This window comes from Camponotus vicinus, unplaced genomic scaffold, assembly GCF_025532165.1.
Source record: "Camponotus vicinus isolate PSW18456_S1 unplaced genomic scaffold, iyCamVici1.0 SCAF_4, whole genome shotgun sequence".
Taxonomy (NCBI): Eukaryota; Metazoa; Arthropoda; class Insecta; order Hymenoptera; family Formicidae; genus Camponotus; species Camponotus vicinus.
This window is the reverse complement of record NW_028141976.1, coordinates 12201897-12226162: the sequence shown is the minus strand read 5'-3', so window position 1 is coordinate 12226162 and position 24266 is coordinate 12201897. Positions and strand designations below refer to the sequence as shown.

At 29.6% G+C, this 24266-nt stretch overlaps 2 protein-coding genes and 1 long non-coding RNA gene across 7 annotated transcripts; 2 read left to right on the top strand and 1 right to left on the bottom strand.

Annotated features, from left to right (window-relative positions):
- The first annotated feature begins 7 nt into the window (after window positions 1-7).
- LOC145970973 (pyruvate kinase-like) lies at window positions 8-12249 on the top strand. 5 transcript variants are annotated; one of them, XM_083098087.1, is made up of 12 exons: window positions 8-219; window positions 483-622; window positions 908-1070; window positions 1185-1346; window positions 2827-3151; window positions 6331-6366; window positions 8942-9286; window positions 9372-9558; window positions 10036-10557; window positions 10733-11071; window positions 11187-11343; window positions 11863-12249. In XM_083098087.1, exons 6-12 carry the CDS (start codon window positions 6340-6342, stop codon window positions 11873-11875), a joined length of 1590 nt encoding a protein of 529 aa, XP_082954213.1. In that variant the 5' UTR covers window positions 8-219; window positions 483-622; window positions 908-1070; window positions 1185-1346; window positions 2827-3151; window positions 6331-6339; the 3' UTR covers window positions 11876-12249. The 5 variants fall into 5 exon arrangements, with proteins under 5 accessions (XP_082954213.1, XP_082954215.1, XP_082954212.1 ...); XM_083098088.1 differs by having other exon boundaries at window positions 9-166; XM_083098089.1 differs by having other exon boundaries at window positions 8-622; window positions 1249-1346.
- Window positions 2824-6551, bottom strand: LOC145970979 (uncharacterized). The gene is made up of 2 exons (XR_014438711.1): window positions 5902-6551; window positions 2824-5008 (listed from the first exon to the last, which is right to left on the bottom strand). It is a non-coding gene; the product is annotated as an uncharacterized LOC145970979 (long non-coding RNA).
- Window positions 12250-15346: 3097 nt separating the features above from the next.
- On the top strand, window positions 15347-23539 carry LOC145970112 (pyruvate kinase-like). The gene is made up of 7 exons (XM_083096587.1): window positions 15347-15500; window positions 20346-20690; window positions 20781-20967; window positions 21413-21934; window positions 22112-22450; window positions 22716-22872; window positions 23386-23539. The coding sequence occupies exons 2-7, from the start codon at window positions 20346-20348 to the stop codon at window positions 23396-23398; spliced, it is 1563 nt and encodes a 520-aa protein (XP_082952713.1). The 5' UTR covers window positions 15347-15500; the 3' UTR covers window positions 23399-23539.
- The last annotated feature ends 727 nt before the right edge of the window (window positions 23540-24266 follow it).

The window sequence follows — 24266 nt, the reverse complement described above, 5'->3', positions numbered from 1 at the left end:
TCGTCAGATGCAAAGCGTCCACTGTTGTGAGCGGTTCATTTGCTTCAATTTTACTAAGCGAATGGCACATACAGAGTGTCTCAAGATTGCTTTCGTCCAAGATTGTCTCAATATACAAATATACAGCGCTTTCCAAAGTGTAATTTATCATGGCTTTATATGAAGAGTATGTAGTTGTGACATTTTTTAAAATCTATTGCGTTATTTCGAGAATAATAGGTAAAAACCATTATAAAACATAATCACGTGTACATATATTTTTAATATATATAGCGGAAAAATATAATATATTAAGCTATATAAATAAATAATTCAAATTTTAATAATATATTAAACTATATAAATAAATAATTCAAATTTTAAATTGCATATAAAATCATTATTAATTCGTGGCAAACACTTTTGCAGCTATGATTTTTCATCATTATTTATTTCAAGTCAGGTTTCTACATTGAATAAAAAGTAATATAGATTTTATATAGGAGTTATTTTGCATAAATCATGGTCAATAAACTTGCTTAAAGAAGAGTTTCTGTAATCTAACGCCAGTGGACAGCATCGTACAGACCAAGCAATTTGAAGATGTTGGATAATATTTCATCAAATCATAAAATGTATTCAGGTAAATTTTTTTGTCAAAATCTAAATGTTAATGGACTTTGTGAGATGCTTAAATTAATTATTTATGGAAAATTAATTCTCTTCTTTGCAAAAATAATTGAATCAAAATTGCATCAAAATTTTCTTTCAAATATTTATTTTATGGAAATTTAAATGTAATATATTATTTGTATATAAATAAATATTTGACAGATCTTTCTGAAAGATTTCTATCGGGAGATAGAATAGATTCACATTAGAATTAATTAAATATAATATTAAGACATATTTTAATTTGATCCCGTAGGTAAAAGGTTTTATACAAGAGATTCATTTTGTATAAATCATGATCGACAAATTTACTTGAAAGAGAATTTCTGCGATCTAACGCTAGTGGACAGCACCGTACAGACCAAGCAATTTGAAGATGGATAATATTTTAATTTCATTAAACCGTAAAATATATTCAGGTAAATTTTTTGCCACAATCTAAATATTAATAGACCTTGTGAAACGTTCAAATTATATTAATATTAATATTAATTGAATATAATATTGAGACATATTTTAATTTGATCCTATAGGTAAGAAATTTTATACAGGAGATTCGTTTTAATCATGATCATAATCGACAAATCTGCTTGGAAGAGTTTCTGTGATCTAATACCAGTGGACAGCATCGTACAGATAAAGCAATTTGAAGATGGATAACATTTCAATGTCATCAAATCGTAAAATGTATTCAGGTAAATTTGTTTGTCACAATTTAAATGTTAACGGACTTTGTGAGATGTTTAATTTAATTATTTATAGAAAATTAATTCTCTTCTTTGCAAAAATAATTGAATCAAAATTTTTCTTCAAATATTTATTTTTATTTTATTTTTATTTTCTGGCAAATTAAATATATATATTAGTTGTATACATATTCGACAATTTTCTAAAAAATTTCGTCAAAATATAAATTAACATGCGCGATTGTATTTATGAATCTACAAAATTTCTGCTTATTGAGACATCCCAGCAAACACTAAGTAACAGTTATATAACTGTTATGTGTTAGATAACAATTCTATATTGTTATAATTAATATAATTAATATATAGTTTATTAATATAACTATATAATTAATATAATTATATAGTTTTTTAAGTTATCCAGATAACGTGCATATCTACAAGACATTTTCAGAAGACATTCCGAAGAAGTCGTATTGTTTCAAAAATGTCTTCGAGATGTCTTCTGGACGTTTTTTCGATGCGTATGCTGTCTGAGTGCACATACGTATATAATTATATAATACTCTAAATATATAATTAGAAATGTGGTTGACAACATATATGATGCAACTGCTTATCAACATCCATAGGTCACGAGTAAAAAATAAGTTGATACAAATCTCATAAAAATAAATCACGCCACTAAATAGATCATGCTTCAATTAAAAGACTTATCAAGATTCTTATTTGGACTCTTCATTGACTGCTTATATTTGCAAATGTCAATTTGTTTCTCATCTATTTTAAATGTATCCTTTAAATATTTCAAGAGAGACAACATCGAAAATTTTTATATCCACATTCATCTTCCTCAATTAATGAGAGAAATCTTCTTAAATTGATATATTAAATTTGCAACTGCTTACTTGCAATTTTAAATTGGCTAAATAATCAATAAGGAATGTAGTTATCGGTTTAAATGATATCAGCAACTCTCTCTTATCCATTATATTATCTATTATTATTATAATAAAAATATAATAAAAATCGCGATTTAGATCAACATAGTTTATCGAGATTGCCCTTCCCGTTATTGATCTTTTATATCTAAGAATATCTAAGTTTAAACAACGTAAATTCGTATAAATTAAAACTATAATATAAATGTAAAAAAACAATCTAAATATTTTAGACACAACCACAATATTTATTACATCATTTTTAATTATCATTTAACTTACGAAGAATTGAAATGAAATTTGAAATCCACGTATACATCTCGCAAGGTTTTTAATGTTAACAAATGTTATCCCTTGTTATTCAACTCTTAGAGCAAAATGTCAAGAAATCGCGATTATTATTTAGAATTAAAAGCGCGCGGATACACTTAATCCTGAATATACAATGAATATCAATATAGTTTCTTATCATTATTTCCTAAATTATACATTTACATCTGTCTATATTTTTATAGCTTTCCAACTATATATTTTATATTTGGCGCCAGGTGTGAATGCTGACGTCGACTTTCAAAATGGGGACTTTCGGCGAATCCCTCGTCCCAACTGGAACATTTTTTATTGATCAACCGGCAGGAATGTTCTCTATCGAGCCGCCAGCAGGTAGGGACGACAATCGGCCAACAGCCGGTGATGAAGTTGGTGCCCAGCACGCATGATCGGAGGGAGTGGTGACCTTCCGCGTCCTCAGAACGTCAGTCTATCGCAAATCGCCGGGAAGTTCGCTTCGTTGTCAGCCGTCTGCCACCGCTGTTTTCTTCTTCAAGGAATCGTCGTTGATCTTTTTGCTTTTACCAGACAAACGAGACAAAGGTAACCGTTCGTAAATCTTCGTGTAACGCTCCCCTCGCCGGTATTGATTTTTTTCCTTTACGCGACTCCCTCTATTCCGAAACGGCCGGATTTTCGACGAGCGAGTCGCTCAAGGTCTCTCGGAATTTTCGGAGGGGGAATTGACGGGCAACGTAATTTTGGCACGTAGGTTCGTCCGAAGGGATAGCTTCACGATGTCTGTCCCTTTATTACGTGTGCGTGAAATAATATTGATTTAATATAAATTTAATTGATAATATTGACGTTTCTCTGTTAGCAATTTGATTTTCAGATTATAATATAGGTGCGGAACACAAGTTAGGAAATGAAAAGATGCTGAAAAATTTGGAATCTTTTATTTAGGATTATAATATTTTTTTGTGACGCACTTGAAGATTGAAAAAAATAATGTTCCTCTATAATTATATATTCCTATAATTTTTTTCGTCATATATATAACTCTTTAAGAATATTGATCAAGGCTTTTATCTTCGTCTACCTTATCACATTATGTTATATAAATATTTTACAAAGAGATATAGCCATTAACCATTATATAATACTGATTTGTATCACATATGTAACTTTTAGGAAAGATAAAAATTGAATCACGCGTTATCGCTTGCAAATGGCAACGATTGCAAATTCTCTCTGGCTTTATTGATAGTCAACAGGCTAGATAGATGACAGGCATAAATTGAAATAGTTGAGCCCCGAGAGTCGATTATAAATAAATTTCTTCATTTTATTTGTAAAAGAAAAATAATCTTAATTCATGCATATAAAACGTGTCCAGTAAATCATATGTGACATAACCAATTGATTTTTCTTCTGAAAAAAAGTAAATAAATTTTTTCATTGCTCAGTTTTTTTTCGAAGAAATTGTTCCTTGATAAACGTCGTATAAGACTAATATTACATTTGTCGTACGACAAATTTTTTAAGCACATTGATTAGCTGCGGGATAATAACTTTTTTAATCTTTAGAAATTTTCTATCCCGCAGCCAATCAATGTGCTTAAAAAATTTGTCGTACGACAAATGTAATATCAGCTTAAGACTGTTATCACATTTGTCGTACGACAAACTTTTTAAGCATATTGATCGGCTGCAGGATAGAAATTTAAGTCTCTAGATATTTTCTATTTTACAGCTAGTCAATACTTAAAAATTAACACTAAATTAAATACAAATCAACACTTAAAAAATTTGTCGTACGACAAATGTAATACCAGTTTAACTCAGGATTCTATGGAATCTAAGGTCTCGTAGCGAGCATGTCAGGAATACGATGCTAATTCTTATTTTGATGCCCTTGAGACCATTATTTTATCGCGCGATACTATAGGCGTATAACGCGATCTAAATTAGAAAATAAGTGATAAAGAGAGAATGAAAAAAATATACTATTGGCTCGGAAGAAAATGACCGATAAGAGCGAGTCTATTTTTATCATTGAAATTCGTTCATTGTCAATTTCGATGCTCGAGTCGTTGTCAGCGAATAGTAAGGACATTCGAATATTGAGGCCAATAAATAGATGCAAATAGATGTAAACAGACCATATATGCAAAAGAAATAAATCCCTATGTGAATTCGAAATACGTCTCAAGGATTTTTGTAGAAAAAAATTAATCCTTCATTATTTATAAGAATTACTTTATATAAAAATATAAGCCTTATATAAGCTCTTTTTTTTGCATATATTATGTCACGCGTCGTGACGATTGATAGCGTAGTGTGTATAGATATATATTTTTATTTGATCATAGTGAATGAAATCATGCGTAGAAGGTTAAGCTTGAAACTGCGCTGTTATCAGCTGACTACTTGCGTGGGCACATCTTCACGCATGCTCTGTGAATGGAATCAAGATGAACAGAATGAATTCATCGACTATCAGTCGTATAAATGTTGTAAAATATATTGCGAATTATTCAAAATACTTTAAATAATATGCAAAACATTGAGACTGAAGAAAGTTTCCTAATGTCATCTTTCTCACAGAGAAGACAGACAAAAACTAATTAATTAATCTGACATCCTCTGATGTTATTATGAAATTTCGATCATAGTAGACATTCCAGATTCTCTCGAGTTTTTCACTACAAAACTTAAATACTATGTATGCAGAAAATAACATAATTGTAGACTTATTTCAACATTTTGCAGTAATTTGAATAATTAACTTCTATGACGTAAGAACATATGCATCTAAATACTATGTACTTATGTGTCATGCATCCGGGAAAAAGGAGGTAATAATAATTCTTAAAAATGTTTAGAAATCTTATAATAAAGAGTTAGTTATCAAGCTATTATGTGCATTAGGGTATCTCTTGCCGAAAAACACCTTATATACACATATGTGATAAATGTTTGTGAAACACAAATAGAAGATGCTTTAGAATTTTTTTCGGCCACTTTGAAGCACATGATTTTGACAATCGCATTATCTCATAATTCCCCTTTTAGTTTAATCATAATGTTATCTCAAATAAATTAAATATTTGCTGCATAACAATGAGACAAGCTTAAAACAATCTGGAAGAAATTGTTAGAAAATATTATTTTTGAAGCTCTTTAAATTGACACAGGAGCACCAGGTTGAGAGCAAATTTTTTGGAATTTCATTCTCTGCATATATATTTTCATGTGTTTCACATTTTGTATAACAAATTCTGCGATAATCCACGTCTTCATTGAAACTCCACCGGCATATTTGGGGTACTTATTTCCATCGCACGTACCTTTCCAGACAGATTCATCTTGAATACAAATAATTCCAGACAAAATCGAAACAATTTCACGCCACTTCCCTGATCGATCTCCTCTTTCCTGGGGCATTATTTCGAAAAGACGCGATCCTCTCCATCCCGGATGATCCTATTTTCGGATCCCGGACAGCTATCCCGCAAAATCGATGTTCGCGAAATCTTCTCGTGTGCACTGGCACTGGCACCGTCGCCGATCGCCCGATGCGTCGCATCCTCGGCTTCCCACTCCGTCAGCGTGTCATCCGGTCGTCGTCGACGATGCCACGCACCTCGTCGTGCCTCGTCGGCGACGCCGGACAGTCACATTCGCGCGCGATCATCACAGTCGGGTGGAGTTTTCGCGACGTCGTCGTTACAAGCGCATCGTCACTAATCTCCTTTTCCCGTTTTCTCTTTGCGCAGCCTGCCAAAATGGTCTGGATCACCGTCGACGATCAGGTATACCGTCTCGTCGGTCCCGATTGATCTCTCTCCTCAAGAGTGTGATTTACAATGATTCTCTTAATTGAGAGACCAATGTAATTTCGGTGATAAAAATATATGTAATGTTGGAAACACGATGGCGACAATCGTACATGCATTTTTCACCGACACGATGCATTTAATTCACCGAAATTGCAACGGTCTCGATGTGTTTTTTTTTGTTTTTATCGTTGCTTTAATTTTTATTTTTCATTTGCGCATGCACACACGCTATATGTATGTACAGATTAGCAAATCCGTTCGCGTTTTGAAAATTCTTTCCTTGCTAAAAAATATGCAAGATAAATAATATAAAACTGTAAAATAAATAATATAAAAAAATAATGATAGAGATAATATAAAATATAGAAGTATAATATAAAATAGAATAATATAAAAAAAAGAAATACGCACGTAAGTCGTAAAATCTACATTATGTCTATTCATCATTGTTGTGATTTAGATCTTTGACGGAGGAGAAATGTAAATACGCGCGCTAAGCATAATAATTTTACGCGCGGAAATTAATCGGCGACATTGATCTCTAAATTAATTTTTTTTCACTCTAGTATAAGATATGAATACGCGTGTATTCGAAGCGCGGAAGTGTTGTGTTATGAATTTTCCTTGTTTGTGATGTTTTGTGCGCGATAACCTTCAGTTTTGTGTTGGAAGATGCAAACTGAATCGTTTCTTCTTTCTTTCTTCTGCCGTAATATTATCAGTTTCTTCAGATTGTCGTTAAAAGATCGTTTAACTGCGCGAAGAAGCTCCTAAAATATCCGTGTCTTTATATAGAAAAGGTAAGATTCGCGATTGTACGAGGCACGTTTGCTTTATTCCTGCGACAAAGATTTATCTCGAAAGATTTACAGATACATTTTCTTTAAGAAGAGTTTCTCGCTTATAGATGCTTAATAGTTTGTATTTCGGTGTAAAAGATATAGATTGTTTCTATTTTCATGTAGACATAGAAAATATGTTTTTATTGATAGAAATACTAATGTGTTATAAACATAAATAATCAATTCTATTTTATAATATTTTTTATTTTTTTATAATGCTTTTTGCTTACTTATTATTTTCGCAATATAATATTATTATTTGCATTTCCCTTATCGTTTTGTTAAATACATTACAGTGATACTAATATTGTGATCTCATGATGTGTTAAATAATTGAAATATTTACTTGCATGATATTTTTTATGACACACGTAAGGTTTAATAACGTAAGGTTTAATAACGTTATTACGACGACATTATATGAGTCAGAGTTTTGTGTGTTGCAATCGTAATTAATGTCGTTTACAATGCAAGACCGCACATTCAAGTACACATTTGTGCGATATTAAAAATGATTCGACCGTAGCAAATGCGTAGAATTGTGTTACCTTGCTAATAATAAGCTACACAGTGTATATACGATAAAGAAATAAGTAAATAGAAGTGTATATATGTATATATCATGATATAAATTTGCCGTTTTTAACTTGTTTCTTTTTAACTCTTCGTAGATACTTCGAGTTTCTTGAGACAATTTAGGCTTTGCATCTCTGTACGATAGAGATGATGATGATGAGACATTTATAATGTAACATAATATATGCTATTCTTTGTTATGTCAGTCAAATTATCCGCCTTTTATCTTATATACAATACGATAGCGAGAAGCTTACATTGTTAGACTTCACAGAAATTAAATCTTGATGTAACAGTTATCATATTTAAGACACATATTCTAGCACTGATAGACGTACGAAAAATAATTATTATCATATCGCGCAGTAATTACAATTTGCATTTTAAACACCGAATATATTCTTTGAATTTTCTCTAAGATTCGTGTCAAGAACGAAGGATATATATAATCACGAAATAATGAAAGAAACACTGGTAAAGATACAAATATTTGTTAAGCTTTTCTTTACATACAAATCTTTTAATTTGAGCTTAAAAAATTTAAAGCTTATGGATTTACAATTAATTCCTAATTATGAGATATCAAGAATATTAAACGTTTATTTAAAATAAAATACGAATATTGTGTAACTCTTGCGCAATATCTCACTGTACATTCAATTATTACATCTCTACGAAACGCTTCTATTCTTGTCGATGCAATTCTATCTTCGCGTAGACACAGTACTTCGTAATGAGAAATATATTTTCATTATGTATCCGATTCATGGGATGGAATAATTAATAATGTTAACGCGATGATCGCAAAAATGTTTTAAAAAATTCGCCTCTCTTTCCAAATGTTGTGTTTTTGACAGTGAATTTTTTTATGCATGAAATTTATATAATTGATAAATTAAAATTGTTAATATATATGTTGTTTCTTTTTATTTTTAACATGTAAATATAAATTTAATTTGCATTCTTTAGTTCAGTTGCACATTTATTCACAATCTAATACTTATATGGATAACGCATACTTGTTAGTATGTGTCTAGAAAAGCCTTGTAATTAAAGCCTAACAGATTAATTTTTTAATCTATCTTTTTCTTAATTTGAGAATTTTTTCTGATTTTCTAAAATTTCCGCAGATGGCCGGTAAGCCAAATACTCAAGCGTTATACGCTCAAAGTCAACTGGACCACATGTGCACCCTGGACATCGACAGTCGAGTGTCCTTCGTCCGTTTATCCGGTATTATCTGCACGATTGGTCCCGCATCCCGATCCGTGGAAACCCTGGAGAAGATGATCGAGACGGGAATGAATATCGCCCGATTGAACTTCTCTCATGGATCCCACGAATATCATGCCGAGACCATCACCAATGTTCGCCAAGCGCAAAAGAATCTGACTGCCCGTGCTGGCATCAACATCCCCGTCGCCGTCGCTCTCGATACGAAGGGTCCCGAAATCCGTACCGGTCTTCTTGAAGGCGTACGCGACTATGCTTATATGTACATATATTAGAAGAGAAATTTAAGTAACGAAAATAGTGTATTTTCAATTTATAACTCAATAGGGCGGCTCGGCTGAAGTGGAATTAGTCAAGGGTCAAACTTTTAAACTGTCCACCGACAAGGCGTATTTGGAGAAGGGAAACGCACAAGTTGTTTATGTTGATTACGAAAATATTTCGAAGGTATTGAAAACAGGAAATCGCGTGTACGTTGATGATGGCTTGATCTCTCTTATCGTCTCTGCCGTTAGTAAGTTTCAAAAATTATTATCATACAATTTTATATTTTTTCGGGAAAATGATATTTTAAATATATAATTTAACTTAATAATTAAATATTTAATTTCATTATACATAAAAATTGTAATATAGAGAAAATGATTTCGCGACATGAATGTTAAATATTTTGCATTTAAATATGCGCGATATTGATTTTGGAAATAGTATGTTTGAACAAATTTAGAGAATTTATGAATACAAATATAAAAATTGATACAATATATAAATTTGAATAACATTTTGAAATTATAATTATGTCGCAGAATGTAATATTCGAGTGCTATTTATTTATATATTTTTAAATACATAAAAAAATACGTTTATTTTTTTTAGTTTAAAGCTACAATTTTGATGTGCTCTATTTTTATATAATGTATTGCTAATAAATATTAATGCAATCTTAAGAAATATTAGAAAGATTGCTAACGTAATGTCTTTTGTTCCTTAGGTCCTAATTTAATCTCGACCACCGTTGAAAACGGCGGTATGTTAGGTTCCCGCAAAGGTGTGAATTTGCCAGGAGTACCGGTGGATCTACCGGCAGTATCAGAGAAAGACAAATCCGATCTTCAGTTCGGTGTCGAACAGGAAGTTGACATGATATTTGCCTCTTTCATTCGAAACGCTGACGCCTTAACCGAAATCCGTGGCATTCTTGGCGAGAAGGGCAAAAATATCAAGATCATATCGAAGATTGAGAATCAACAGGGTATGACAAATCTGGATGAAATTATCGACGCGTCTGACGGTATAATGGTGGCGCGTGGTGATCTTGGAATAGAAATACCTCCGCAGAAAGTGTTTCTAGCGCAGAAGTCTATGATCAGTAGATGTAACAAAGTCGGAAAGCCGGTGATTTGCGCCACGCAGATGCTGGAATCCATGGTGAAAAAACCACGTGCCACGAGAGCCGAAACGTCGGATGTTGCTAATGCTATTCTCGACGGTGCTGACTGCGTAATGCTATCAGGTAATTTATTTTGATATATCGATATTCAAAAATTTAGGGGACAAAACAAAGAATAAAAAGAGAAATATCCTAATGCTATTTACATCTCTTTCTCGTTACGTTTCATTTTTATCTATGTAATATCTACTTTTAAAGATATGAAAAAGATGGCTTATAAACTTGCAATTGCTTTTAGGTGAAACCGCAAAAGGAGATTATCCCTTGGAATGTGTTCGTACTATGGCTAACATTTGTAAAGAAGCCGAGGCTGCTATTTGGCAAACTCAAATCTTTCATGATCTGTCGAGCAAAGCTTTGCCGCCTATTGATGCTACTCATGCTGTCGCTATTGCCTCCGTGGAAGCATCCGTTAAATGTTTAGCTAGTGCCATCATCGTTATCACAACATCTGGTCGATCCGCACATCTGATCGCGAAGTATAGACCCCGCTGTCCCATCATTGCAGTTACTAGATTCCATCAGGTTGCTCGACAAGCGCATTTGTATCGCGGAATATTACCATTGTACTATGAAGGTATAGTATCAATATTTAATTTCATAGAGAAAAATAGGATTGTGGTTTATTTTATTGTTATTAGAAAATATAGTACTTTATGTGTGAATACATTATATAAATTTCTGTTATACAGAAGCGCCATTGGCCGATTGGGTGAAAGATGTGGATGTACGTGTACAATTTGGATTGAACTTTGGCAAAAATCGTAGTTTCATAAAAACTGGCGATTCGGTAGTAGTCGTGACGGGATGGCGACAGGGCTCAGGCTTTACGAATACGCTTCGTATCGTGTACGTAGAACGAGAATTAATTAGAGAAGATCCTGCATGTACTGTTTACAGCGATACCGATTCCTACCAAGATCTCTTTTGAATGTTGCATGAGAGACTCTTATCTTAGCGCTTCTCTTTTTATTATCTTTGTTTTGTTCCAAATAGAGTAATATACAAAATATATTTATCAAATTAACACTGCAGATCATGCAAAAGTACATTAATGCAAAGTTTCCATTTAAGCTAAACGTTTAAGCTTAACATAAATATGTTTTATACACAGTAAAAAAATTATATATATAAAACATATACTTTTGATTTATTATATTTGAATTTATTTATTTAAAAGGATTTAGGATTAAGATTAAGAGAAAAGATTCTAATATTATCTATGTTTCAGTATTGTCTTCTTAAATACTTAGTTTGCAAAACCAAGATTCAAGTATAGTTATTCCTGCTTAATATCCCTTCTTAATATTACGATTATATTTTTAGCAATCAATTATTGATATTAATTAACTTTCCTTCTATTTTTAGGAATGTTGATTAAACTCGCACTATTGGACTGGCATAGGAAACACGATCTTTATGAAGATGTAGATGTAATACTAAAGATTACGGCAAACATATATACGTAATTATATCATACTGTCACGAGTTCCAGTAAATACAGTTATATGAGACTAATTTTATTAGCATAAACCCAGTATTATTTTATTATTGAGTAATACACAAATACACATAGAGAAACAAAAGTTGCATACATAAGATGTATACAGATGCTATTATGTATTATGAAACAATGATCTACGTCATGATATAAAGACAAATAATTTTAGATCATTAAATTAAAACAGCTTGTCGAGTGTTACAACTTCGTGTGTTCCTGTATAGAAATAAATAAAGACATTTATTTTACAGTAATGAATGTCAATTGAAAGTTTAAATCATACACAAGTTAACATTTGAATACATTATTTATCTAAGAGATTGTGAGTAAAATCTTTTAAATTTAAAATACGTATTCAAGTATAAAATATGATTTTCTGGTGGATAAACATCCTTCAAGTACATTCTTCAGGTATTATCAATATATACTGATGATAATAATTGGATAGACTGATGAGTGTAAACATATATTTGTAATACTAATATTATCTTTGAAAATTTTAATAGTTCCATAATTTTATTTTGCATTATATGATACTACTAGAAATCATAACTTTTAATAATTGACAATACTTAGCATGCATTAATATGACATTTTAATGGCCAAATTAAAGGATTATTTTTTTATATACTTGTATAATAAAAACAATTATAACAATATTAGATACATATATATGAAAAAAGTATTGTTTAGATAATATTCTATTTTATAATTATATTTAAAATGTGATAAAAATACAGAACAAAGCTAATTGTGTCAGCACAATTTATTAACAATGAACGAATACTTATTTGATCATTATCTTTAATTATGCTCATATATAAAATTCAATTCTTATATCTCAAGAAATAGCTATATGAGTATACATTATATATATATATATATATATATATATATATATATATATATATGTATATGTATATAGTAATGATACATTAATTACGAACTTCTTTAATATTATACATTACTTTTTATTTATTATTTGTTTAGATTTTTATAATATTGGTAAAGAAAAATGCAGGGAAAATAAATCCAATATGATATCATTTCTCTGTCGTATCTACGAAAACAGGCGGTAGCAATAATAATAATTTAATAGTATATCGTCAACATTATTTATTATATGACGATGCAAAACACGCAGTGTGTCGTATACATTGCAGAAAGACAAGTAACATACAATTACTGTGTTCTATTTATAAAAAGACTAAAAATAGGAAGTATAGATTTAAACTGAAATTTTCAATACTACAATGAATCGTCAAGTAAGGAAGACGTAAATTGAAAAATCTTATGACGCGTTAAAAAAAATCAGCATAGCAGAGAGATATAATTAATTTTTAAAACTTGTAAATTTAAATAATTATTTAATTACTAGTAATAAATTTTCGGTTGCAATAAATAAAATTGATTGATTTTCAGTTATAAATTTAAATAATATATATTAAATTTAATTGCGGTAATAAATTCACGATTTCAAATAATTAAAAAATAAAATTGAATTCTTTTTCCGAAAAATCTCAGTTCAAATAAATAATAATATTGCTACGATCCTTAAAAAGTTCAAATAAAATAGCTAATATATGGTATTAATTATCATTGCATTGAGATTTTATGAGGATCAAAGCATCGTGCATTTCTATTCGCATTTTTGCGCAATGATTATGTTCTTTTTGATTGTAAGGATTTTAATCCTTCACGAATATGACATTTTTTAAATTTGAATATGATTTGTTCAAAAGTTAAAATCGCAGGACTATTGTGATTCGATTAAACTTTTTAAAAATATAATTTTACTTTTTTGCACGAAGTATCGAATTTGAATGCATACAATAATATAATATGAACTGTGTAGCTACGTCACAATATATTGTGATGTATATGAGACAATATCTCGAAGAAAAAATACCCGATTCTTATTGGAACTCGGATCTTCTCAGCTGGCAACCATTCACTGACAATCAGACGAAAGAGTAAGTATACTTTTGCAAATGTACTTTGCTTTGTAGCTGAAATATATCTCTAATTTGGTCATATTTGTCAATCCAATAATCATTATTTAACGAACGATATTTACCGATTAGAAAATTATGTGAGTAACTGAATTGGAAATCGAACCCGAAATCTTTTGCTTTCCAGGCAATCATTTTTACGATATCTATTTAAACATCACACTTTATTTTTCTTTTAACACAATAATATAATGTACAACTTCAAAAAAGTTTTGGAATTTCGCTCAATGAGTACAGTTCCGAGTGCCACAAAGAAATCCGGATAATTATGGATATGTATAACTATGAATATAATGTGAAATTTCAGAATTTCTGCAAAAATTTCAATACTCACCTCCTTGCATGAACAAATGATAGTTTTCATTTAGTTTTTAGAATATATGATAGTTTTCAGAAGAATATTTCTTTAAAAAAAGCAGCTGTTATAAAAATCAATAATACAAAAGAAATACTAAGAAAATGATATATAATTTAGGTCGGATAGTGATAATTCAATATTTTTACACAATAATGAACTCTAAAGGAGAAAAGAATATTAAATTGAATATTATTTGAATATTTTGTTTAACTGGGAAAAAATCAATGATAATTATTTAAGAATATTAACTAGTAATTATTTAAGACTATTAACTCTAAAAATATTAAGTTAAGATTGAGAGTTTTAAAATCTTATTAGAATTATATTTATTATAAAATTTATGTGTGTGAATCGTTTATTTTAAAAACGATATAAAAAATAATTCAGTTTCTAAATGTTTTGCAAAAATTAATTTATTATATATATTAATTAATTATATATATATATATATATATATATATATATATATATTTATTACTATAAATAATAAATAATAATAAATTAATATACAAATAATTTGAATGTGATTTTGATTCTTGAGGAAGAGAAGGATAATATGATTTGATTGTTAATGACATTATTAAAGTTGTTTGATTAATGAGTCAAATTGAAAATGCTGATTTGCATACGCAAATATATGTATATATAATGGAACAAATTCGATTAACTGTGTGTGTCATATGCGAGTTAGTTCAATGAACGCGATTGGCACGCGTTCTTACGTGTTATCTTCTAGTGGTCTAATAATATAATCGACAATATTAATTAAAAAACACAATATAACCGCAAAGAATACGATTTCAGACATTTATCTAATATTATCAAATCATTTTCGCTTATCGCGCAAGCGAATAAAATTCATTAATTACGATAATAAAGACACACAAAGTGTACGGTTATTATCTGTCGGTGTAATAAATCTGAAAACGAGTTTTATACGTTTGTAAGCCTTCTTGTGTAAGTCTTGCCAGCACGCATGATCAGAATCATTATGGACTGATGACCTTCCATGTCCTCAAAATGCCAGTTTATCACAGATCGTCAGAGAGTTTGCTTGTCAGTCGCCTGCTAATGCTGTTGATTTCACAGAATCGCTGTTAATTTTTCTTGTTTTTACTAGGCAAATAAGATAAAGGTAATTATTTATTTATTCTTATAATTTCTTCTCACAAGGAAAAGATCGGAAGTGTTCCTTTCCTTGTGAGAAGATGATTTTGATAAGCTTTGGATACATTGTAGTATAAGTCAATATAAGAGACACGTATTTTTTTATACATGCCCGTTAAGAGGGTGAAACACTCTTTTAAAAAGAAAATCGGTTTTTATATTTCTAAACGAATACCATCGAAACGGTAAAAGATACAAAAAAAAGTTTTGTGGTTTTTAACAGTACTTTAAAATAATATAATCAGATGTTTCGCAAATGTCATATTTTTCGAAATCTCCTTTCCCTTCGCTATTTTTAAAAAAATTTTTAAATTTCTCTTATAGTAAAACTTAAAGCATATTTAACGCCAAATCCAAATATGATAAGATTGTATTTCGAGAAAACTCATTTTTTAAAAATAAACTAGAAATATCTACATATAAGCGCGCCTCATTTATATTCGCTTCATGACGCTCATCATTCATGGCAACAGGTTTTTCTTTACAACTTCACATAAATAGACATAAGATATCAACAAATAATTTATTATATGTATATTAAAATTTTCTTATTATATATTTATATATTATAGCAATATTATATTAGTATTAATAGTGTATATTACAAAAAATAATTTATTTCTATGAGAAAAAATAATTTATTTTCCATTAAACATAAAACTAGTCGAACAAAGAATAGTATTTTCGATGAGATATCCAAGATTAATAGATAATAATTTATTATCAGTGTAATGAACATATTGATACGTTTATATAATCGTGAAATGAAGTGACATTGACGGTAATATAATTTTAATAGGCCATAATATAATTTTATTTATAATTATGTGCAACGGAACACACATATATGCATTATAAAAGTATCCCTTGTTGTGAATCGAACTAATAGTTTAATATACGGGTCACGAGTCAGTGCAAATAAATTTACATATGTTAAATATATATTAATTTTTAAACAATTTTATTGTTATTCATGCTTTTACTTATGCTTGTTTTAAAATTTAAGTGTCTTCTTTATTAAATTATATCATAAGTTCTTAAGAAGAACACAAAGGTTAAAGTAATGCCATCTGATATCATATTGATATCACATTGACGTCAAATTGACCAAAACATGACGTAAATTTGACCATAATATGACGTCAAATTAACTTTTATATTTTCTTTGGATTATATGATAGAAATATGCTATTTTTTATAAAACTTGGAAAATACTGTCGCTCGATGTCGATAAAATAATTAATAATTTTTCAATAGCTTCATTGAATTTATTTTTAATGTATATGTTGATATACAGAATAATATTTAGATTTCTAACTTATTTTTGAAAAATGCATTTTCGAAATACAACCTTATCATCTATGGCTGAATTTGCATTAAATATGCTTTAAGTTTTGCTATAAGAGAAATTGTACAATTTTTAAAAATTGGCGGAGGGCGAATTTCGAAGAAAAATGATATTTTTGAAAGATCTGATTGCTAGGCAATACTTTCAACCCTTTTCTTATCAATAGTATTAATTTTCTTCTCTCTATCTTTTGGAATAGCAGGATTTTCAACAAGTGGGTCACAAAAATTCAAGGTCTTCAAATTTTCGGGGATATATTGGATGATATTTTGACGTGTACTTTTTTCTTTGTTTAAAGTAATAGCTCCATAATGCGCTGTTCCTTTGCGTTATATATACATATATACAATATATATAGATTATTATTGATATGATTCTCTATTATCAATCTTGAGATTATAGTAATCTTCAGATTATAGTATACATGTGTAAATAGAGCACAAGTTACTAAATAAAAAATTTAGATCACTTTATTTACAATAAAATATTCTGATGCACTTTAAAGATTAAAATGTTCTTCTCTCTCTCTCTCTCTCTCTCTCTCTCTCTCTCTCTCTGTATATTTACAATTTTCTTATCATCTATACAATTTTAAGAGTATCTTTTTATCAAAATTTTTTATATTATCAGATTATGTTATACAAATACTCTGTAAAGAGATATAACCCATTAGCCATTATATAATATTAATCTATACCATATATGACTTTTAAAAAAGATAAAAATTGGATTGTATAAATGATGATTCAAAATTCTCTTTAGTTTTATTGAGAGCCAACAAACTAATAAGTGATAGATATAAATTGAGATAAATCAAAAGTTGTAACATGTAAGAGCTGATTACTTACGCACTCGATTTACGTACTCACATGCATGTTTATAAATAGAATCAAGATTGAAAGTGTATCATCATTAACTGATAATCATATAAATATTGTAAAATATTATAAAAGTATTGCCAGAGTTCTTCAAAATATTTTAAATAACTAGCAATACATTGATTAAAAAAAGATTGTCCAATACTATTTTTCTCACAGAGAACAGATTAGAATTAATTAATTAATTCTAAATTAATTTATCTTGTAATTACTATGAAATTCTGGCAATATCGAATAAAGATATATTGTAGTTGTAATAAATACACATTCCATATTTTTTCGAGTTTGTCATTGTAAAAATTTAAACAGCGTGAAATATAATAATAGATTTATTTCAACATTTATAATTCATGCGAAAAATCATTTGATTAATTATTCTAAATGACGTAGGAATATATGCATCTAATTACTATGTACTTATATGTGTGCCATGCATCCGGAATAATACTTAGAAATGCTCAAGAATTCTATTAGATTAAAATTCAGCTATCGATTGAATACGCTTGCATACGATAAACGTTGAAGTGTAAAACAAACGCAAAATATTTTGCTATTAGAATGCAATTTCTTGGAATGTATTTTGCATAATCATGATGATAGCAATTACCAGCACAAATGAATGCTCTTAAAATATATGATTTTGACAACTGTTTCAGTACATAATATTATTTAGTTTAATTAAAATATTAAAATAAATATTAAAATATCTTAAATAAGTTTAATCTGTTTACTTTAATGTGTAAAGTGTAAAACATTGAACGATCTAAAATGATTAGAAATAATCATTATCATAGAAATATCATTAGAAATAATTTTCGAGAAAATTCTTCAATTTTAAAATGGTATAATAAGAGTATACTTCTTCGTAGATTTATTTTAAATGCCATTCTCTGAACTCTGTAATATGTTCCGTATGATAAATTCTGCGATAATATATATCTTTATTGAATCATTGGTATAATTGGTACTTATCTACATTATGCAATTTCCCAGAAAAATCTATCTCCGATTTAAACATAAATTCTAAACAGTTTTTCCGATCAATTTTTTTGAAAAAATGAGATTCTTTCCATTTGGCGAACAATCTTATCTCTTATCTGGTTGCTGTTCTTATTCCGAACAGCACCAAAAGAGTCATATTCGCGCGAGTTTCTTTTATATATTGGCATCCTTTACAATTGTCCGGAAAATGTATCGGATTCTCATTGCGTCGGCATTTCCGATTGATGTCAACGACATGTTTCCGGTTAGCGATATCGAATAATCGTATACATTCGTACGCGATCATTACAAGGAATTTTTGCAACATTGTTGTCGCAAACATATCGTTAAACTAATCTTATTCTTTCCCTTTTTTTTTGAACAGCCTGCCAAAATGATTTGGATCACCATCGATCTTCATCGATCAGGTATATCGTCTTATCAATTGCGACCGGTCTTCCCTCTTTTGCCGAGAATTTCGCTAAAAAGTGTGACTTGCAGTAATCCTTAATTGAGGAATCAATATAATCTCGATGTGAACTTGATTTCTCGGCGCAAGAATATCTTCTAATACATACATGAAATATTAGAATCATTCACATGTACAATATTTCTATATCTGCAAGCATCCTAAATAAAAATTTCCTAGAAAGAAAAAAAAGCCTAATTATAACTATTATTCTAGGATTATATTTCTCTATTCTTCAACTAATCGAATATAAGGAATCACCGTTCACTATCTCAGATTCTATTTATGGATCATCATTTTTTATCGCTACAGAATTTCACGGAATTCATGTTATTATTGGAACAACTTTTTTATTAATCTCCCTTTTTCGTTTATTATCCCTTCATTTTAGAAACACCCATCATTTTGGATTTGAAGCAGCTGCTTAATATTGACACTTTGTGGATATTGTTTGATTATTTCTTTATATCTTTATTTATCTTTATTTATTAATTTATTGATGATGCATTTAATTCATCGAAATTACATTGGCTTCGATATGTGATTTTTTCGTTTTTATGACTTAGTATATTTAATTATTCTATCTCTCCATAAAACATGTCTATTTTTGTCGATACAATTTTATGTTCGTGCAGTTCAATAGCACTTCAGAATAAGAAGTATGTATATATTTTCGCTGTATATTTTATATATTCGTGGGACGGAATGATCGCAAAAATTAACGCTAATAATGTACAGAATTGTTTTAAAGGATTAATGCGGATTTTCCAAACGCGTTTGTTCTATTTTTAGCAAATTTTGTTTATTCATGTGGAATTTGCAACTGACACTTTAAAATTGTTAGTATAATTGTATATATTAATCTTTTAATGAATTATTAATAAATTATTAATAAATAAGTAACTTATTAATAAATTATTAATATGTTGTTTATTTTTACTTTAATGCGTAAATTTTATTGTACGTTCTATAATTCACACACTTGTACATCTACTCACAATCTGTGTACGATTCATGTGAAATAACGTATACTTATGTATTTAGATACAAAATTGTCTAATTAAAACCTAATCGATTAATTGTCTAATCTATCTTTCTCAATTTGCGAGCTTTTTCTGATTTTTTCAAATTCCGTAGATGGCCTGCAAGCCGAATACTCAGACGTTATGCGCTCAAAATCAACTGGATCACATGTGCGCCTTGGACACCGACAGTCGAGTGTCCTTCATCCGTTTATCCGGTATCATCTGCACGATCGGTCCCGCATCCAGATCCGTGGAAATTTTGGAGAAGATGATCGAGACGGGAATGAATATCGTTCGGTTGAACTTCTCTCATGGATCTCATGAATATCATGCAAAGACCATCGCCAATGTTCGTCAGGCGCAAAAAAATTTGACTGCTCGTGCTGGCATGTACATTCCCGTTGCTATCGCCATCGATACGACGGGTTCTGAAATTCGTACTGGTCTTCTTGAAGGAGTACGTTGATTATATATACATATATTTCAAAAATTTAAATTATGAAACAAAGGTAATATATTTTAAAAAATTTTATTACTGTCACAATAGGGCGACTCGGCCGAAGTGGAATTAATCAAGGGTCAGACTTTTAAATTGTCGACCGACGAGGCGTACATGAAGAAAGGAAATGCACAGGTTGTTTATATTAGTTACAAGAATATCTCGAAGGTATTAAAAGTAGGAACACGCATATTTATGGACGACGGCTTAATCTCCCTTATCGTCTCCGACATTAGTAAGTTTCAGAAATCATTGCAATTTTTTTTTAAGAAATCGCGTATTTTTAAAATTTAAAATATCTAAAAGTTCTAGTTCTATGAGCGACCAATGATATTTCGCAAATGAAAAGGGTAAATAATTAGATACAGTTTGTACTTAAACATATAAATCATTTATTTCCGAATTAGCATATTTTAACAATTTTGAAGATTATAAATTTAAATAAATTCTAAGAAAAAAAATTTGATATAGTATACATTTTAACAGAGTTTTGAGAATTATTATATCATTTGAAGTAAATATTTGTGTTTTTTATTCACATATTTTTAAAGCATAAAGTAGCATTGATTCTTTGAGTTTCAAACTACAATTTTAAAATGCTATTTTTTATATATAATAAATATTAATTTGCAATTTAAGACATTATGAAAAATATTTCCATAATTCCTTTTGCTCCTTAGGTCCGGATCTAATCTCGACTACCGTTGAATACGGTGGTATGCTGGGTTCTCGTAAAGGAGTAAATTTGCCGGGAGTAGCGGTGGATCTTCCTACAGTGTCGGAGAAGGATAAATCTGATTTACAGTTCGGTGTCGATCAGGAAGTTGATATGATATTCGTTTCCTTCACCCGAAATGCCGCCGCGATAACCGAGATCCGTAGTATCCTCGGGGAGAAGGGCAAAGGCATCAAGATTGTAGCGAAGATTGAGAATGAACAGGGTAGGACGAATCTCGACGAGATTATCGACGCGTCTGACGGTATAATGGTGGAGCGCGGTGATCTAGGAGTAGAAATACCCTCGCATAAGGTGTTTCTAGCCCAGAAGGCTATGATCAGCAGATGCAACAAAGTCGGGAAGCCGGTAATTTGTGCCACGCAGATGCTGGAATCCATGGTGAAAAAACCACGTGCCACAAGAGCTGAAACGTCGGATGTTGGTAATGCTATTCTTGACGGTGCTGACTGCGTTATGCTATCAGGTGATTTATTTTGATATATCGATATTCAAAAATTTAGGAGACAAAACAAAGAGTGAAAAGAGAAATGTCCTAATGCTATTTACATTTCTTTCTCGTTACATTTCATTCTTTATCTGTTTAAAGCTACTTTTAAAGATATAAAAAAGATGGCTTATAAACTTGCAATTGCATTTTCAGGTGAAACCGCAAAGGGAGACTACCCTTTGGAGTGTGTTCGTACAATGGCCAACATTTGTAAAGAAGCGGAAGCCGCGATTTGGCAAATTCAAATCTTTCACGATCTATTGAGCAAAGTTGTGCCGCCTATTGACGCCACCCACGCTGTTGCTATTGCCGCCGTGGAAATATCCGTCAAATGTTTGGCTAGTGCTATCATCGTTATCACAACATCCGGTCGATCCGCACATCTGATCTCGAAGTATAGACCTCGCTGCCCCATTATCGCGGTCACCAGGTTCTCTCAGGTTGCTCGACAAATGCATCTGTATCGCGGAATATTACCATTGTACTATGAAGGTATATTATATATAATAATATAATATATAATAGTATATAATATATTGATAACGAAGTAATTTTAGACATTCGTTTAACATAATGTTATATGAGAAAAAATAAAATTATATATCCCTTTTATATATGCGTAACATTGAAAAGATAATTTTATTTTGAAAGAAAAAATTAATTTATTTTATCATTATTAAATGCAGTACAATTTTATGTGTGTAAATATATATATATATATATTATTATTATTATTATATAAAATTCTATTATACAGGAGCGTCATTAGCCGACTGGATAAAGGACGTGGATGCGCGTGTACAATATGGATTTAAGTTTGGAAAAAAACGTGGCTTCGTAAGAACTGGCGATTCGGTAATAGTTTTGACAGGATGGCAGCAGGGCTCGGGCTTCACGAATACGCTTCGTTTAGTGTAAGTAGAGGATTTTGCACGTGCGATTTATAATGACATCGATTTCTATGGAAATCTTTTTTGAATATTTCATGAGAGATTCTTACTCTTTCTTTTGTCACGTCTATGTTCCGAATAATAATTATACGAAATATATTTGTCAAGCTCTAATATTATAAATCCATATATTACAATTATCACGGATAAATGATTTGAAGCACTTTAAGCAATTATTGCAAAGTCTCTGTATATGCTATAATATGTTTTATATGCATTAGAGCAATTTTGTGAGTGATTTATAATATTTATATATATATTGTATATATATATATATATATATATATATATCATTTTGAATTATAAATATATACATCTCATTATAAGAATCTATATAATTCTAATATTATTGTTTATGTTTCAACATATTGCCTTCTTAAATATTTAATTTATTAAGATTTAAGTATATTCTTACTTATATTTTTGAGGATAAAATGACTAATTATTTATTTTAATCAATTTTCCTTTTATTTTTAGAACTGTCGACTAAACTGGCATTATTGGACTGATGTAGGAGACATAATCCTTATAAAGATATAAATGTAATGCGAAAAATAAAAAATATGTAGGTATGTACATAATTGCGTATCATCTTGTCGCAAGTTATTTCAGTAAATACAGTTATACGAGACTAATTTTATTAATATAAACCCAGTATTATCTTATTGTTGAGAAAACACAAACACATTCAAAAAAAATACAAATGCATACATACGATATATACAGATGCTATTATATAAGCGGCACAATAATGTACATCATAATATAATGAAGAGATAAATATAACTAGGAGATTATCAATTTAAAACAACTTGTTGAGTGTTAAATCGTCGTATTTTTATGTAGAAATAGATAAAGACGTTTATTTTGCAATATTGGATGTTAATTATATAAATGATAATATCAATCACATACGAGTTTATAATATATGAACATACGTCGTATCTTTAATCAGTATTTGTAAAAAAAAATAAAACCTTTAAATTTAAAAAATCATTTTTCCAATATTTTATTACACATCGTGGTAAACTGGTGAGATATAAAATATTTGATACTTGGAAAAATGATTTTTAAAATTTAAAGATTTTATTTTTTTTATGATTTCCTGGATGAGCAGTCGTAAATCATGTACTGGTGATAATAATCACATAGACTGGTGAATTTTTTAAAATATATATTTGTAATATTAATATTAATTATGAAAATTTTAATAATTCAACATAATTTTATCTTACATTATAATATTGCTAAAAACACAATAATTTTCAAAGCTTTATTTTAAGGAAAAGAATTAGTTTATTTTATTGTTCATATGTTATTACTATAAACTATTATCAAATATATATTATTTATATAAT